At 36.4% G+C, this 19,451-nt stretch overlaps 1 protein-coding gene across 1 annotated transcript in view; it reads left to right on the plus strand.

Annotated features, from left to right (window-relative positions):
* PRKAA2 (protein kinase AMP-activated catalytic subunit alpha 2) overlaps positions 1–19,451 on the plus strand; it is a 70,887-nt gene that overhangs the window by 25,798 nt on the left and 25,638 nt on the right. Inside the window, exon 2 of the mRNA XM_021667725.2 lies at positions 5,689–5,830. Coding sequence (XP_021523400.2) covers positions 5,689–5,830 — 142 coding nt within the window. The remainder of the gene's footprint in view (positions 1–5,688; positions 5,831–19,451) is intronic.

Below are 19,451 nucleotides of genomic sequence, written 5' to 3' on the forward strand. Positions count from 1 at the left end.
CCTTGATCTACTCCAACCTGTTACTTAATGCAGGAATTTATCTTATGATAATCCTGATAAATGGCTGAGCTTCCTCTGTTTGAATACTGAATGGTGCATTAAGAGTGCTGATTTTGGCAGGGCACGGTGGCTCACATGCCTGTAATGCTAGCGCTTTGGGAGGCCAAGTCAGGCGGATCATCTGAGGTCAGGAGTTCCAGACCAGGCTGGCCAACATGATGAAACCCCATCTCTACTAAAAATACAAAAATTAGCCAGGCCTGGTGGTGCATGCCTATAATTCCAGCTACTTAGGAGACTGAGGCAGGAGAATTGCTTGAACTTGGTTGGTGGAGGTTCTAGTGAGCCGAGATGGTGCCACTACACTCCAGCCTGGGTGACAGAGCAAACTGTCTCAAAAAAAAAAAAAAGTGCTGATTTTGGGACATGCTGCTTGGGTTTAAATTCTAGCCCTGGCTACTGGGGTCTGCCATGGCCATTCACCTACTAGCTGAGTGACCATGGGCAAATTCTTAACCTCTCTGCAAATTTTTAATCAGCTCCATTTCCTGTCTTATTATTGCCAGCATCTGTGTCCCTGACATAAGGGACCTAACCTCTGACCCCCTCCCATCTAGTATTGAGAGTTGAACTGAGAATCAAGCAAATACTAGTGTTATACATCTGGTAGAAAAAAAAAGTATATTCAGCATACAGTAGTTACCTTTAAAAAAATGAAAATTTCAGTGTAGACCAGAGTGGTGAAAAGGAAGTTTAGAGGAGGCTTCATGGATCAGACAAGTCTGTTAGTTGAAGGAGAATCTATTGACTATTCCAAGTTCTGCCTTCTAGAACAATATAAATCAGTTTAATTCCTTCTGTGTGACAACGCTACACCTTATCAAATGTAAAATATAAAAGGTATAGTTTGGGTGAACTTGGATTTTTCCCCTTAAAATTCCATAGCTTTGGAGAGTATTTTGTGTATTTTGGCTAAAATTTGGGAAACACAAAATGAACCACTAATGAGTGATAATTTTGTAGAGCTCTTTAACTTTTTAATCTAAAAATTGTGTAGACTATAAATTACAATTTATTTTCATCAACTAAAATATGGTTACTCAGCAAAATTGGAAATTTGAAGTAGATTCCAAACCATTTGAATTTTAAAATATTCTAAATAGTGTATTATTTAGATTCAGCTTTGAGTGACAAAAATCTTCAAAATACGAGTGGCTTAAACAGAAGTATTTTGCTGTCTTATAAAAGTCTGAGCAGGTGATGTAGACTGTTGTCATACCTGATGGTGACAAAAATATGGTTTTCTCTTTCCTGTTGCTTTCCCCTTCTGAAGTCTGGTCTCAAGGTACAAATGGTGGCTTTGATATTCCAGGCTTCAGGATGAAGGAAGGGATGAGGAAGAAGTTGCCAGGGACATTTCTGCTTTGTATGTCATCGGCTGGAACATACTCATGTGGCCACATCTATTAACAGTTGCAAGAGAGACTAAGATGCAGGCTGTATGCTGAGTAGCCATGTACCCAGTTGTAATTTGGGAGTTTCATGTCAGGGAGAAAGAAAGATGCAGAAGATATTGGGAGACAACTAGCAGTGTAATGTAATTAGTATGGCTACTTACCTGAGTAGGCATTCATTAAATAGTTGTTCAATGGATAAATGTTTCTAATTTCTCCTGTTAAAGTAGGTATTGATCTGGATATTTACTTATATAGATGATAAATAATGGCAAGATTATTTATTCTTAGTGTTTTTAGCATTTTATTTTTCATCTATTCTTTATGAATGTGGTGTATCTGACAATCTTCAGGCAGATCTAACACTGTACAAGATTTACTTCAGTTCATTTATTGCTGCTTTTTTCCCCCACCTAAAATTTGGAGGTATGTTAAAAAATCTCTTTTCATGTGTCTGTGATCCACATTGCTGGCATATGCTTAGCAAATGTTTTTAGATTGAATAAATGAATGGGAATAAAACATTGAGGCATCCAAGCCTTTTCTTTTAATTTTTTTGTTTTGATTTACACAAAGAAGAGTTTATGTTTATAAAATGTGTATAGAAGAAATTCTTGACCTTATATCTGTATTTATTACAAGATTTTCAGGAATATTCATTCAGCTTTCAGGTGGAATGTGGTTAAGTTTGGATTTAATTATGGTTAAGTACCAATTATGGTGTTAATAGGCAAAAAAGGCTAGTATAATTCAGCAAAAAGGGGGGATTCTTAATGCATTTGGCTTTTTCAACCTCAGATACCTGATTAGCTTATCAGTATGCTTAACTGTTTCAAGGGAAAATGTCATTTTTTTCACGCTTCATAAAGAAAATTTTTTTCATATATAAAGCTAAATGAGTCAATTATTTCCTCAACTATCATAGGCAAAGCAGTACTTGATCATTATTTTCTAAGTGAATTCACTTACTGCTTTGTTTGCATGTTCTCCAGATTAACCATGTCATTGAAAAACAAAACACCCATCTGCTTGGCGATTAGAGTCCTTGGTCTTACTTCTTTGATCAGGAAAGATCACATATGTTCTCAGTAGACAGTAACTTAATTGTCAAGTGGGAAAGGAGGAATTTAATCTTCCATATAGTAGGGATTTCAGTTCTCGTTATTTCATTGAGGCTATCAGGGATTTGAGGAGAGAGATGTATTTGTTAGACCACCCTGGCAAGGTGTTTGGGTATTATAAAATTCCCAAAGATGAGTAATAAACTATTCGGCATAAAGAAACCGTTTAGCTGATTTTAATTAATAGAAAGTTTCTAGAACTCAATAAGGTTTTTCTGGAGTCCTGGAAAAATATTTTGGAGTGTTAGTAAGTTACATTGCTTGAACTTGATATGTCTCATTTTGTTTGTTTTATATGCTGAGAAAGTAACTTTCAAGATTAATTAAACTTTTTGAGATAATTTACAGTTTGCAAAAGTTATTAAGATAAAAATAATCTCCAGTGACAGAAACTCAGTTCTTTCTAAATCATCGCATTATATGTTTGGAGTACTCTGACTGGGGTTATTACTGTGTGGTGGTTATGCTGGCTGTGAAAGCAGACAGCCCAGATCAGATGTTGTGCCACCACTTGCTGTGTGACCTCCGATAACTTATTTAATTTCTCTGTGCCTCAGGTTTCTCATCTGTACATTGAATGATGATAATACTTCATAGAGTTATGGTTGGGTTGAGAGAGCAGGGCAGCTACCACTTAGAATAAAGCTTAGTACATAATAAGCAATAAGTATCATTAATGATCACCTTTGTCATTAATGTTTTTGTCATAATGATTTGAAATATGACTCCCAAAAATATTTAGGAGATTATGTCAGCTGACTCTTTCATTTGTAGCATATACGCTATGTGCTATGAAGTGAAATAGAACACACAGGTTTGGTGAGGAAGAAGGAGGAGAATGCTGAATGCAGTTTTTTTGTTTTGTTTTTGGTTTACCTTTTTTAGGAACAGTCTCACGCTGTCACTCATGCTGTATTGCAATGGCGCCATCTAGGGTCACTGCAACCTCTGCCTCCCGGATTTAAGGGATCCTCCTGCCTCACCCTCCCAAGTAGCTGGGACTACAGGCATGTGCCACCACACTCAGATGATTTTTTATTTTTAGTAGAGATGGGGTTTTGCCATGTTGCCCAGGCTGATATGGAACTCCTGGGCTCAAGGGAATGGCCCACCTCGGCCTCCCAAAGTGCTGGGATTACAGGCATGAACTGCCATGTCCGGCCCTTGAATTTAGTTTTGAGTGTGTTGAATTTGAGGTGTTTGTGGGATATTAATCTTGAAATATGAATTTAAAGGAGAGATAGATCACTGGCATATGGGTGATAATTAAAACTACGGGAGATGAATGACATAACGTAAGGGTCTACCTTGGGCCAGGTTTGAAACCTGGGGACACTAACCTTCAAAGAGCAGGCAGAGGACACAAAAGAGACCATCTGAGAGTTAGTAGGAGAAACAGGAGAGAGAAATATCTACCAAAAAGAGATATGGTGTCTGATGAAACAGAGATTATAGTAACCTGAGAACTGAAAAGTATCCATGGCTTGATAATGGTATTTTGTGATTCTTTGGTGTCCTTAGAGTGGAGGTAGAAACCAGATAACTGTGAATTTAGGGATGGTGATAAGGGAGGAAAAGAAGGCAACAAATGTAACTACTGTAACTACTCTTTTGAGAAGTTTTGATGAGACAAGTTGGAAACTAGAGGAGGATACAGGATCAGTGGAAGAGTTTTGGAGGATATATGACTTGGGCAGTCTTAAGAGAAAGAACTATTAGAAAAGAAAAAAAGTTGAATATGAGGAGAGTGTAGAAAAGATGGGTTAAAGGTGAAAGTTGCTGAGACTGGCCTTGAATAGGAGGAGGGGTATGGACAGAAGTAAGTCTTTAAGATAGAGGAAATTAGGGTTAACCTGTAATCCCAGCACTTTGGGAGGCCAAGGCGGGAGGATCACTTGAGGCCAGGAATTCAAGATCAGCCTGAGCAACATAGTGAGACCCCACCTCTACAAAAATTTAAAGAAAAATTAGCAGGGGAGGCTGATGCATTCTTGTAGTCCCAGCTACTGGGGAGTCTGAGGCAGAAGGATCACTTGAGCCCAGGAGGTTGAGGCTGCAGTGAGCTATGTTCACACCCACTGCATTCCAGCCTGGATGACAAAACAGTACCCTATCTCAAAATAAATAAATACATAAAAAGATAGGAAAAGTCACTTCTAATGACTTCAAGTTCTCTAAAGAAATAAAAAGGGTGTTTGTCACTGAAAGAAGGGTTAGAGAGATGTTTCAAGGAGAATGGTGAAAATTTAGAATAGAATTGAGGAAAATAGGAGAGGTAGCTGACAAATTTGTTCCCAACTGAGGGATTTTTCATATGAACAGTACTGAAAGATACCACTGTTAGTGTGGATGCCATGAATGTGTTATATGAGAAAGCAGAAGGACTGTATTTAACATAGCATATATTCATTTAGCATCTCTGTGTACAAAGCACTTTGCACCTATACTTCCAGGGAGATTCAGATGAGCACTGGTCATCTTGTCCAAGGAGACTATGAGCTAATAGCTTAGGTCATGTGATTTGTCACAAACGCAAATGTTTATAATAGATTAAAAATGGTAAATGACACGAGTTTTATAAACATACTATAACAGTTTGAAAGAGATAGAGATTTCATCACACAGAGGGAAAATGAGAGGACTTTATGAAAAAGGCACAAAAAAGGGCTAATGTGAATTTTCTGTTGACATAGTAATTATTGTGAATTTTTGATTTATCACACTATTTATTCTTCTATAATACAATGACTGGCATTAAGCAGAAGAGAAACAAGATTATAGAAACAGTGAGTTCTCTTCTGTCCAAATGATGTTCTAAAGTTGATTATATTTTAGTAAGAATATAGAATTCAGTAATCATTTTCACAAATATTCCATAAATATGAACATCTCTGTTAGGTGCAAAAGATACAAAGATGACTGAGATACAGTTTCTGTCCTCAAAGAGTGCATACTCTAATAGAAGAAAATAGAAGTACAAAGAACTTTAGTTTTTTACAGTGACATAAAGATGGTATACATGAATAAAGACATTTAGGACACAATGGAAGGAAGCATGAATAAATGATTATGTTGATATGACAGCACCTTTTTTTCCTTTTTCTTTCCTTTAGTTGGAGAACATCAATTAACAGGCCATAAAGTGGCAGTTAAAATCTTAAATAGACAGAAGATTCGCAGTTTAGATGTTGTTGGAAAAATAAAACGAGAAATTCAAAATCTGAAACTCTTTCGTCATCCTCATATTATCAAACTGTAAGTATTTTTGTATAATATCAAAGAGACACCTGTCTTAAAACATTTTTAAGGATTTTATAATTGTTTATTGTTAATCTTTTATAATTCTTTTTCATATATTCAGCAAGTATTAATTCACTTAACCTTTATCAATCATTTTTTGCATTTTCTTGATTAGAATGAACAGGCATTGCTTCTAAATTGGTACTCTTTTCAAGTGATGAATGAAGCCTTAAAAGTTGATTTTTATCCAATTTTAAATGTCATTCAAGGCTTTGATATTTCTAGATTCTTTTTTATTTTTTTTTTTCTAGTCAGTTTTCACTAACATATCAGGGTATTTTCTCTTTGGAAAGATAGAAAGTATATGTCAAATATTATTTCACATAGTATCTTATAGAACTGAAAGTAGTACTATAATCATAAAGCTTTTAGAAAGGCAAATGTGTTTTTTTTCTCCTTGGGATATATTACAAACTTAAAAGTTAAGTAGATTGGTGATAAATAAGATAATTAATTGAAAGATAAATAATTATTTTAAAATTGACTAGACTCTAGAAAATACAAATATTAAGTATGCAATAATGTGTTTCTTTCAATCGTTTGAAGTTGCAGTTTAATATTTCTTGAGAAAATGTAACGTGCTAGACACTAAAAATTGTCTTATTTATCTTTAAGCTTGGATACAGTTTTATAAAATAAGTATTGTTCTTACTTATTGAGCACCTGATAGTGGCCAGGAACTGTACCAAGCATTTTTTTTTGGTCCAGTTTCTGCTGAATGTATGGAGCATTTTACGTATATAACTTAATATTTTATCTTCATGATCAGTGTTTAAGGTAGGCTTACTTTATAGATGAGGAAACTGAATTATCTAACAGGTAATAGTAACTTATCCAAGGCCACACCGCTAGTAAGTCACAGAGCTGGTGGTTGAGGTCAGACCCAATTCCAAATGCCATGCTGTTAATGCTACAGCACTCCAGTTTTTCTTAAAATCGAGAGTAATATAAATTCCTTTTAAAGAAAAAATAAATTTATGGATAGCTGATTTTGACTTAATTATTTTTAATATACCATTACTTAAGTGTTTAGAAACGAAGCCCTGTGTTTAAACTTTATATGTGTATAGTTTGAATATAATTATGAAACCAAAAGAAATTCACAACTTATATACAAAAAAACACAATGGAATCAATGGAATTCAAAGCAGTATCAATAGTATAATGTGACAAATAGTAGTGTTTTGTAACAACCAAATCATTGTTAGTGAGTTTAATAGTAGAAACAGTAGGAAGAGGTCAAATACTAAATTTATATTGTGATTCAAATAAGATTGGTACAGAGAAAGTGTGTTCATATAAATATACTATTAAAAAGGCAGTATTAATATCTCTGAGATGTTCTTTGATAGTTCATTAATCAGACATTATATTTAGGCTGACCTTTGTCAGTGAGCAGTCTTTGTATGTCAGCATTAATGGGAACAACTTGATAACCCTGTGGAGTTATGTTGTTTACTTGATGACAAGAGGAACGTGTAAGTGTGGTAAGCAGAATAATACTGGCACTCCCATGTCTATTTCCTAATTCCTGGAAATTGTGAATATATTAGGTTGCATGGCAAAGGGTAACATTGCTAACCAGCTGACCTTAAACTAGGGAGATTATCCTGGATCATGTAGGTGGGTCCAATATTAACACAGTGGTTCTTAAAAGTAAAGGAGAAGGGTAGAAGAAAAGAGTCAGAGAAAAAGTCCTGAACATGGAAACAACATCTGAATGATAAAATGTGAGAAGGACTCAACTGGCCATTGGTGCCTTTGAAGATGGAGAAAGGGAAGCATGAGTCAATGAATGCAGGCAGTCTCTACTAGCTGAGAAATGCAAAGAAATTCTGCCCCAGAGCCTTCAGAAGGCAACACAGCTCTGCTGACACCTTGATTTTAGGCCACTGAGATATGTTAGGCTTTTAAGATAAAGAACTGTAAGCTAATACATTTGCGTTGCTCTAAGCCACTGAGTTTGAAGTATGGCAGCAATGGGAAACTAATACAGCATCATTCTTAAAATCCTTAAATAAGTGGCTGGTCCAATTATTGCTGAGACTTGGAACATTCATTTAGTTTTTACTGCTATACTTATTATTAGTGAACTATGGCTAATTGGTGTTTTTAATGAAGGGACCCATGCAATGCATCTTACCGGCAGCATGAGTATGCCACTGATTGTTCAGAGCAGGCTTTTATGGAATTGACGTTCCGCTGGATGACCGGTGATGACTCAGTTCTCACATCACTGCTATGAAACCTTCATTCTTAGAGTAAGCTTCAATGTTATATGGTCTTCACTTGATATTCACTCAGTCGTAAACATAAACAAAAACTGAAGTCCCTGAAATTGCATGGCAGTACTTGTTTATAAGGTTATCATCTAGGACCCATGTATTAGATGGTCCAGAGTATGTTTATAGAGGTTTTTAAAGATTATCATAAGAATTAAAATTCTACCCATGAGCTTGGTGACTCTCCTGTCCTATCCTTTGTTTCTTTAACTTTAAAATGGGATACCTCATTTGAGGATTAAATGTGCTGGCATTGGTGTAATGCCTAGTATTTAATAAGCATTGGCCCACAGCAGGAATTATCAACTTACAAACTAACTCCAGTCCTCTTTCATTATTTTAAATGGTTTTCACTTAACTGAAACAGTTCATCTCTGAGTTCAACTCCATATTTTTATTTTTATTTTTTCTTTTGAGACGGCGTTTCACTCTTGTTACCCAGGCTGGAGTGCAATGGTGCAATCTCGGCTCACCGCAACCTCCGCCTCCTGGGTTCAAGCAAATTTCCTGCCTCAGCCTCCTGAGTAGCTGGGATTACAGGCACGCACCACTATGCCCAGCTAATTTTTTGTGTTTTTAGTAGAGACGGGGTTTCACCATGTTGACCAGGATGGTCTTGATCTCTTGACCTCGTGATCCACCCACCTCGGCCTCCCAAAGTGCTGGGATTACAGGCTTGAGCCACCGCGCCCGGCTCAACTCCATATTATTAATGACTTTGTTGTAGTTACTGGGTAACATCTAAGCTAAATCTCTTTGCTCTTCCCCACTAAGTGTCCACTTCCTATGAGAAGAGAAAGGTGAAATGGCCAGACTGAAAGTGTCATAGGCTAGAATGGAAGTGGAGAAGGGAAAGATCTTTCTGTATTTGCCTTATACCTGACCTCATCACTTTTACAATGTCAACCCTGAAAGACTGAGGAAATTTTACCCATTTGGGTATGAGTCCTACTATCTGTACAGTTCCTAAAAACACAAATCAGATGTTATCAATAAGCAGTTGCAATTGTCATGAGGATTCTAAGGCTTCTTTTCCTTTTTTTTTTTCAAACAGAGTCTAGCTCTGTTGCCCAGGCTGGAGTGCAGTGGTGCAGTCATGGCTCACTGCAGCCTCCGCCTTCCAGGTTCAAATGATTCTTGTGCCTCAGCCTCCCAAGTAGCTGAGACTACAGGCATGTGCCACCACACCACACCCTACTAATTTTTGTATTTTTCGTAGAGACAGGCTTTCTGCCATTTCGCCAGGCTGGTCTCAAAGTGATCGGCCTGCCTCAGCCTCCCAAAATGCTGACATTACAGGCACGAGCCACTGTACCCAGGCACGAAGACTTATTTTTGATGTCATATTTATCAGTGTTTTCTTGCCTCCATTTCTATATTTACTTTCAATCATTTCATTTTTGTTTGATAATTATCTCATTCTTATATGGAGCAATTATTATATATATAGCAATTATTTAATTGCTGTTTTCTGAAGGAATTATAGAAGATTGTCAGAGTTGCTCAGAAATTAATTGGTAGAGGTGAATTTACAGCTTAAAACTTTTGGCTTCTAGACTTGAGATTAATTTATTCAGCTACATTGCCTCTTTAATTGTAGATCTGATCTTAAAACAAAAAACAACAACAAAAAATTCATGTATTCTTATTACAGAACAAATTTATTGACATAATCTCTAACAGTGTTAGTCATTTAAGCAGAGAGAGCAGCCTTATCCTTTCAGTGGTTTTCTTTTATGTAGTCTTGGCCTAATTGTCAGGAATAGTTTTCTTGTTGCAAAAATGAGCCTTTAGAATTAGTAAGAAAGTTTGAGCACTGAATACCAAGAATGAAGGATATTTATTGCATGATTTCTTTATTAACCCAAATTGGGAAAAAAATTAAATATGAATAGCCTAAAACCCAGTGGTAGAAAATTAAGAGGAGAAAAAGGATTTAAAGAAAAATCCAAACTTTCCCATGAAGTAGACTTTATTGAATTGACTTTTGTCTCTGTTTTTCTTTCCTCCATAGTTCTTAATGCAACTTGATTTTACTTGATTGAAAGATGAATGCTTGCTGGTCTAGTGGAGAAGATTTTGCCTGTCTAATTCTTTTTAGTCTGTCTTATTTAACCTATGGCCAGCTTTTAACATCATTAACCACCACCTTGAAATGTTGTAGTCTCTAGGTTTCCATGACACCTCAGGCTTCTGTTTTCTTGTTTTCATTCTTGTTCCTTCTGAAAACTTTCTTTTATAGGCCCCTCTTTATCTTCCTGGCTGTTAAGTATTGATGCATTTAAGTACACCAAGTTAATTTTCTTAGTGAACCCTCTTTTGATGATTTCATCTACTACCATGGTGCCATTTGCCATCTCTATGCTAAAGGTTTCCAAATCTTTATGACTTCCAGCCCTTTTATTTCTCCTGATTTTTGAGCACATTTATCAAACTGTTTATTGGATGTTCACATTCTTTTTTTTTTGAGGCAGAGTTTTACTCTTGTTGCCCAGGCTGGAGTGCAATGGTGTGATACGGCTCACTGCAAACTCTGTCTCCTGGGTTCATGTGATTCTCCTGCCTCAGCCTCCCAAGTAGCTGGGATTACAGGCATGTGCCACTATACCCGGCTAATTTTGTGTTTTTAGTAGAGACGGGGTTTCTCCGTGTTGGTCAGGCTGGTCTTGAACTCCCGACCTCACGTGATCCGCTCACCTTGGACTCTCAAAGTGCTGGGATTACATGCCTGAGCCACCACGCCCAGCCTTCTGGATGTTCACATTCTAAAGTCATCTGAAGCTAAATTTTTCTCTCTCTTCCACACTTGCTCCTCCTCTATTTTTGGGGGGCAGAGGAGTGGAAGGGAAGTAAATGAAAATACCATTCATGCAGTTTCCCAAGCCCAAAACTTGGGCATAATATTTAATTTCTTCTTTTCCCTTATTTCTTACATATAATAAATCATTAAGGTCTACACTTCTTTTTCCTGTGTCCTCTGAATTTCTGCATTTTTCTTTGCTCTGTCAGGTTACCATCTTTTATTTGTTGTACTTCACTTTTTCCTCTGCTTGGAATACTTTATCCACATCTCCCTCTCCCTAGGCTGCCAATTCCAACTTGTCTTTTAAGTGCAATTATATTTGACCCTTGAACAGTATGGGTTTGGACCACGTGGGTCTACTTATGTGTAGATTTTATTCCACCTTTGCTGCCCTGAGACAGCAAGACCAACCCCTCTTCTTCCTCTTCTTACTCGGTCTACTCAATATGAAGATGACAAGGATAAAGGCCTTTATGGTGATCCATTTCCACTTAATGAGTATTCAGCGTATTTTCTCTTTCTTATGATTTTCCTAATAACATTTTCTTGTCTCTAGCTTATTTTGTTATAAGAATACAGTATCTAATACATTTAACATGCAATATGTGTTAATTATTTATGTTATCTATAAGGCTTCTGCTCAACAGTAGGTTATTGGTAGTTAAGCTGGGGAGGAGTCAAAAGTTAAACATGGATTTTTCACTGAACAGGGGTTGACACCCTAACCCCCATATTGTCTGAGGATCAACTGTACCCCTGAAAACTTGCTTTACCCAGTAAGACTGGATTAGACTCTAACTCCTCTTTGCTCCCAAAGCACTCAATGTTCACCTTTTCCAAAGCCCTTAAAGTGTGTTGTAATAGCACATTTTCTTGTTGGTATTTCTCACAAAACTGAAGTACTTAGGAGGAGAAATTATGGTTTTGCTTTCTTTTATTCAAATTTTTATTGAGCACTTACTATGGGATGGGTGCTGTTCTAGGCATGGGAGATATAATTGTGAAAGACAAAGTCTCTTTCTTGTGTTTTTTATGTTCTGGACAGTAAGTAAACAAATTAACAAGATCACTTTAGGCAAAGATAAGTGCCATGAAGAGAATGAAACATGGTGCTGTCACAGAGTGTGACTAGGAAGGAAGAAGGGCTTATTTAGATTAGGTATGAGGAAGCCTCACTGAGAAGATAGGTTTGACCTAAGACCTAAAGTATGATAAAGACCTGGACATTTGAAAATCTGGGGACAGAGTGTTTTCAAAGCCAGGGGAAGAGCAACATCCAAGAGGTGAAACAAACTTCAAGTGTCGTAGGCAAAGGAAGATTATGTAATTTCAGGAGTGGAGTGAGGAGAAGAGAAGTAGTTCAGGAATTCAAAGAGTAGATGGGGACCACATAACAAAGGGATTTGAAGACCTTACTAAGAGATTTGATTGTGTTCTAAGTGAGAACTTTTAGAGAGTTGGAGAAGTGACATCATATGAGTATAGTATGGAATATGGTGGCAGAAGTAGAAGCAGACAGACCAGTTGGGAAGCTATTGCTACACTCTACCTGGGAGATTATGGTGGCTTTAACCAAAGTGATAATCTAGATTTGTGTTGTGTAATACAGTAGCCACTGGCCACATGTGGCTGTGTAAATTTAAATTAATTAAAATGAAAAATTTAGTTCTGTGGTCACACTAGCCACATTTGAAGCACTTAATAGCCGCATATGTTTAGTGGCCACTGTGTTGGACAGAGCAGATAAAAAACATTTCTATCATTGCAGGACGTTCTATTCAACAGCCTGGTTTAGATGGAGAGAAATTGATGGATTTGATACGTATTTTGGAGGGAGAACTAATGAATTACTGATGGGTTAGATAAAGGAGGAGAAAGAAAGGAATTTATTTATTTATTTTGGCATAAGCAACTGGGATTTTGAGTTTTGGCTTGAGCAACTAGGTAGTGGTGTCATTTTCTGAGATGGGAAGAATGGAAAAGAAACATTAGAGAGGGGTGAACATTAAGGATACTGTTTTGGCCATGTTAAGCTAAGAATCCCATTAGACATGTAATGGAGATATCATATATTGTCTTTATCTCTCCAGCATCTAGCACAATAGTAGGTATTCAGTAATTACTTGTAGCTCCATATAGAGTTTGAACAAGGTCCTGATGGCTCTAGGAGCCCAAGCAAGAACAAAAGAACAGAAGTGTAAGAAATGTGATATATTGGGAACAAACAGTCTGGTTTGACTGGTTCACAGAGTGTATATAGGAAAGTGGAAAAATAAGGCCAGAAAGACAGGTTGTTTGTTGATCCATTCATTTAACAAATGACACCATTTAGGACTAGGGCTACAGCAGCAGACAAAAAGGCAACAACGAAATCCTTGCTATAATGGAGGTTGTATTAGTGTGTGGCAGGGGGGCAGTGGGGAAATAGACAATAAATCTCGTATTATATGATATGTCATATATTAGACAGTGAAGAGATGAGGGGATATGCCATGTAGATACCTGTAGAGGGAAAGTTACACATGGAGGGAACAGCAAATACAAAGGAAAGTGGAAATTCCTTCAGGTCAGAGATCAAGGGAGCAGAATGATCTAGAAGGATTAGAGTAAGAGATGAGGTCAGAGACATAAAGCCAAGTTGTGTAGGGCATTATAGGCCATTGTAAGGACTTTGGCTTTTACTCTTGAGTAAGATGGGAAGCCATTGGAAGGCTTTGATGAGAGGTGTGATGTGATCTGACGTATGTTTAGACTGTAGCTGAGCAAGAGTTGAAGCAGGGAAACCAATTAGGAGTCAATTGCAGTAATCTGTGTAGATAATGTTGGTTTGAAATGGAGCACAGTGTGGAAGCGTTGAAAAGTAATCATGTTTTCTATGTACTTTCAAGGTAGAGTCAACAGCATTTGCTAAAAGATAAAATGTGGGCTGTGAGAGGAAAGAAGTTAAGGATGACTCCAAGGCATCTGGCCTTAGCAAAAAAAACCAGGATGGAATTGCCAGTAACTGAAGTGGAGAAAATTGTAGGAGGAACAGGTTTGAGGTGGGATGTTAGAGGGGTGGTTTCAACAATTTAATTTTGGTTTTATGAAGTTGAAATGCTTAATTAGGCATCCAAGTAGAGATGTAAGTAGGCTGTTGAATATGTGAATCTGGAGTTTAGGGGAGAGGTATAAGCTAGAGAGATAAATTTGAAATCCATCAGCAGATAGACTCTATTTAAGATATTTAAAGGCCTAAGACTGGATGAAATCACCAAGGTTATGAATATAGGTAAACAAGAAGTCCAAGGACTGAGCACTAAAATACTATGATGCCAACATGTCTGAAAAATGAGGAGGAACCAGTAAAGGGAATAAAAATGGTCAGTGAGGTGGGAGGAAAATTAGGAGAATCAGGTATCTTGAAGCCAGGAGAAGAAAGTGGTTTAAGAAAAATCACCGACCGTCCCTTTTACTGGTGAATATTGAGTAAGTCAAGAACTGAGAATTAACTGTTTGATTTGGCAATGTGGAGGTTGCTGTTGTCTTTGAAACGAACCATTTTATTGGAATGACGAGGGCAGAAACCTGATATAAAGGGTTTAAGAGAGAATATGAGATGAAAAAAGGGGGGATAGTAACTACAGGCAGCAACCAGAAGGGAATGTGGAGTCTAAACAAGGTTTGCTTTTTAAAATGGGAGATATAGAATGCTGGTATGCCAAAAGGAGTGATTCAGTTAAGAGGAAAGAATTGTTACAAAAGGAAGAGGGGCTAATTATAGAAGCCAAGTCCTTTGGTAAGTGTGGGAGAGAATCCAGTGCATAGTCGGAGGAGTTAGTCTTCGAAAGTATATGACCATGGAGTGGCTGGCAGTGTGTGGTGTGGGAAAAGATAATTAGAAATGAGGCGTTCAAATAATTTAAAGGCCATATGTTAAGATATTTAAAGTCTTAAGACTGGATGAGATTACCAAAGATATGAGTATAGATAAACAAGAAGTCCAAGGACTGAGCTCTAGAGCACTATGATGTTAACATGTCTGTTTACATCACAGATCATCTATAAGGATATCACTTACCTAAAACAGTGACAGTAGTAGCAATAGGGAAAAAGACATTAATTCAGAATGAGAGGGAGTTAGTAAGAAGATTGATTGTTGACTACAATGTGAAAAGGTATTAGCAGGTATTATCTGATGGCCTGCACTTCAAAGACAATGAGATTTTTGAGGGAGGAAGTTTTGGGTAAGAATTTCTTTTAGATCAGAGTTCATTCATTACTAGACTATGCAAATTTGCTAGCATTTAACATTTCATTAAATTAATGTGAATTAATGCATCTAGCCTCTGACCAACAATGGCTTCTAATGTATCAGAAAAAGAGATACATTATATATTTTGGCTGGAGGTATACTACACTACCTAGTCTTTCAAATGAAAACAAAAATTGCAAAAATGAAACTGAAATCTGATCACTCTTAAATCTCTAGATTTAACAGTGGGTTAGAAGTTGTACATTCTGCTGCTATAAAGGAAACAAAAAAAACTGATACTGTGGAATCCTCTTTAACACAAGCTAACTGGTTTCTTCAACAACAAAAAAAAATGGAGGAGCAACCTATGCATTAGAAGAGACATAAGTGACAAATCAACAAATTACAATATATTGATTGTGTTTGTATCAAGAAATCTTCTGATTGGATATTTGATGACATTCATGATTCTTAAAATTTATGCATGATAACAATATTGCATATTGTGCATGCACATGCATACACACATTTCTTAAAGTTATCTTTTGGAGATATGTATGGATTTATTTACATAGAAAGTAAAAGCCAAATTCATTGTGAAATGATGGTGTAAAACATACTTTTACAAAGTTAATAACCAAGACATTAATTAACTTAGACTCTAGATTGTTATAGAAAATTTGAGTTATTCTATATGACCATACATAAATAAAGAAAAGCACTGTCAACTCAATAAACATGGGCGAAAGACACAGCATTTTATAAGAAGAAATGTATATGATGTTTTGCAAGTGTTGAAGAATATATGAATTCACCACTTTTCTAAAGATTTTAGCATTGCCAAACTTTCTTTGGAAAACAGTTGGCATTATCTTTTCAATTGGAACATACACAATAACTGTGACTCAGCAGTTAGACTCATCAGTATATGTCACGGAGAAAATCTAGCCATGTAGAAGAATGTTTGTCTTAGTCCATTTTTACATTACTATAAAAGAATACTGAAGGCTGGGTAATTTATAAAGAAAAGATGTTTAATTGGCCCACAATTCTGCAGGCTGTACAGGAAACATGGTGCTGGCTTTTGCTTCTAGTAAGGGTCTCAGGATGCTTACAATCATGGCAGAAGGCAACTGGGAGCCAAGTTGTCACATAGTGAGAGGGGGAACAAGAGAGGAAGGAGGAGGAGCCAGGCTCCTTTAAACAACCAGCTCTCTCATAAACTGAGCAAGAACTCACTTATTACTGAGCCAGTAGTGCTAAACCATTCATGAGGGATGGATCTGCGCCCATGATCCAGTCACCTCCCACCAGTCCCCATGTCCAACATTGGGAATCACATTTCAACATGAGATTTGGAGGGGACAAACATATAAACCATACCAATGTTCACAGCAGAAAATAATAGCAAAATTGTAGAAACTACCTACTCTTTAGTGGTAGAGTAGATGAATAAATACCATAGGATATTGTATTTATTAATGGTCAAATCAAATAACTATAGCAAACACAATATGGATGAATCTCAGTAAAGTAACTACTAGAATATTACATAGAGCATGATACCTGGTTTTTAAAGCAAAGACCAGTATGACATACATGTGAATATGAGTTATTCTTATAAATGAAATATACATATGTAGAGAGAGGGGATACACACACGTATGTACATATATAAACGGTATAAAAGAGGTAGGAAGGAAAGGATAAACAGGGCATTCAGGATGACAGCTACATCGGGTGAGAAGTAGATTTTCTCCTTGACATGTACTGATGGGATGAGGAATGCGGATCCCTGTATGAATTAGATGGAGCTGTTGTCAAGTTCTTGGCCTTTTGTCTGAGTGATGGGTTTGTCCATATTACCTTATTAAAAATAGTAGTTAAATAAAAGGTTATTCATGGACTACTGAAGACAAGTGTCATGAACCAAGGATGATTGCTACATTTCGATATAACTGAGTTCTAACTAAAGAAAAATCTTATGTGTGTATAGATACATAAATAATATTATAAAATCTTAATAGATTTGACCACCACAAAGGTGTACTCATGAATGTTGATTTTTGTCTAACTTTAGAAAGATTTCTGTTTTTTTTTTTTTCTATTTTTATATACTGCTTTATGTGGATATTGCCTAAAAATGCATATAACTTGGTCAACTGGAAAATGCTTAGGACTTTTCTGGATAATTAATTTTTTTTTTACCAATTATAAATGCTGTTTCTGAAAAATTTTAAAAGCACATTAGTTTACTTCTCTGCTGTACTAAGAAAATAATACACGTATGAGTGATACATGATTGAATTTCTTATAGTACTTCAATATACTTGTATTTTAGAAAGCACAAGAGATTTGCCTTACTCAGGCCAGTCTTAGAGCGTAATCCTGGAGTTTGCCTTTTCCACTAAATCCTTAATGGGAAACTGTCTTCTTTAGACTTCTTTCTTCTGAAATTTGTTTCCCTTTGTCCCCACCCCATTCTGGTTAGAGATAAAGACAAAGAGAAATTTTATTGATTGAAGTTTTGCTATAATTTTGCTATGACTTTTCAGTTTCAGATTACTCTGGTTTTGGCTCCAAGCACATTATTTAAAAGTGCTAATTTATACATTTACTTAAATACCTACTTTGTTATAGGTACTTTGCTAAGTACATATTCATTAATCAAATTATTGTAATAATAAAGACATACAATTACAAACTGAAGTGCGTATTTTGAAGCTCAGGAAAACGGATCTGTGAGTGTGAAAAGGCACCTCACCTGGACTTAGGAAGTGACTTTTAAGCTGAGATCTAATTAGGGCTCGGGTCATAGTATAGGATTCAGGTCGGTGAAAACAGCTTATACAAAGGAGCTGTAGCAGGAGGAGGTACAGCATGACTAACACTGAAAAAAGTAGTTTGACTCAGTGTTGTGACTCAAAGGTAAGACCAAACAACAGAGATGGCAAGGGCCTGATTTATTCAGGACCTAAGAGCAATGGAAAACCTCTGAAAATTCTAAATTGGGAGGCTACTGGAGATCATATTTGTATTTGAAGAGACTCTTTATTTAATGTCTGTCTTTCTGGCTAAACTGTAAGCTCCACAAGTAAAGGCACCTGCTTTTGATCTCACCAAGTACAGTACAAGTAGGTACTCAATAAATGTTGTATCACCATATAATAGCTCAGTGTCTGGCAGACAGTAAGTGCTTAGTAATATTATGGTTTTCATTGCTCTAGACTGGCCTTTAGTGTGAGACAGTGGCTGCTAAGGATTTAGAGGTTTCATAAAATAATTCCTTCCAAGCATATTGATTGAAGACCCCTGATATACTCAGAAATGACAGCCAAATTTATTTATTAGAATGTTATAACTTCTTTTCTCTTGTGCCCCATCTAGGATGTACAGAGCACAGAAATGATTGAGAATTGTTACTAAATCAAACCAGCCTACAGTGAGGTGCAATAGCAGATGCACCTGCCCTACACTATTCAGTTTACATGATCACTTTGATGCCTGTAAAGATAGCTTTTATAAAACTATGAAAGCTTATATACACACATAGATATATATATGTATATATATACATAGATATATATATGTATATATATACATAGATATATATATGTATATATATACACATATATGTATATATACACATAGATATATATATATCTGTGTGTATATATATGTATACACACACACACACACACTATTTCTTCTAGAATTCTTGGTATAATTACCTTTCCAAAGTTCATTTGAAATAGTCTAAATTATTCTTTAGTTATATTCATTTATTTTATATAAATTAGGATACCTTGCCACGTTCCTTCCCAAAGACTAATGATTGCTATTAAAAATATTTCTTCTGGATGGGTGCATTAGCTCACGCCTGTAATCTCAGCACTTTGGGAGGCTGAGGCAGGTGGATCACAAGGTGAGGAGTTCGAGACCACCCTGGCCAACGTGGTGAAACCCCGTCTCTACTAAAGATACAGAAAATTAGCGGGGTGTGGTGGTGCATGCCTTTAATCTCAGCTACTCGGGAGGCTGAGGCAAGAGAATTACTTGAGCCTGGAAGGCAGAGGTTGCAGTGAGCTGAAATCGCACCATTGCACTCCAGCCTGGGTGACAGGGCAAAACTCCATCTCAAATAAAAGAAAAAAGAATATATATTTTCATTCTGAAAATTTATAATTATTTTCAATATTATAGCTCTAATGCTTTGCTTTTTTCATGCATTTAATTTATACATGATATGTGCTCTCT

The sequence above is a fragment of the Aotus nancymaae genome, unplaced genomic scaffold, assembly GCF_030222135.1.
Source record: "Aotus nancymaae isolate 86718 unplaced genomic scaffold, 86718_ANA_hifiasm-v0.15.2.pri h1tg000007l, whole genome shotgun sequence".
NCBI classification, from domain to species: domain Eukaryota; kingdom Metazoa; phylum Chordata; class Mammalia; order Primates; family Aotidae; genus Aotus; species Aotus nancymaae.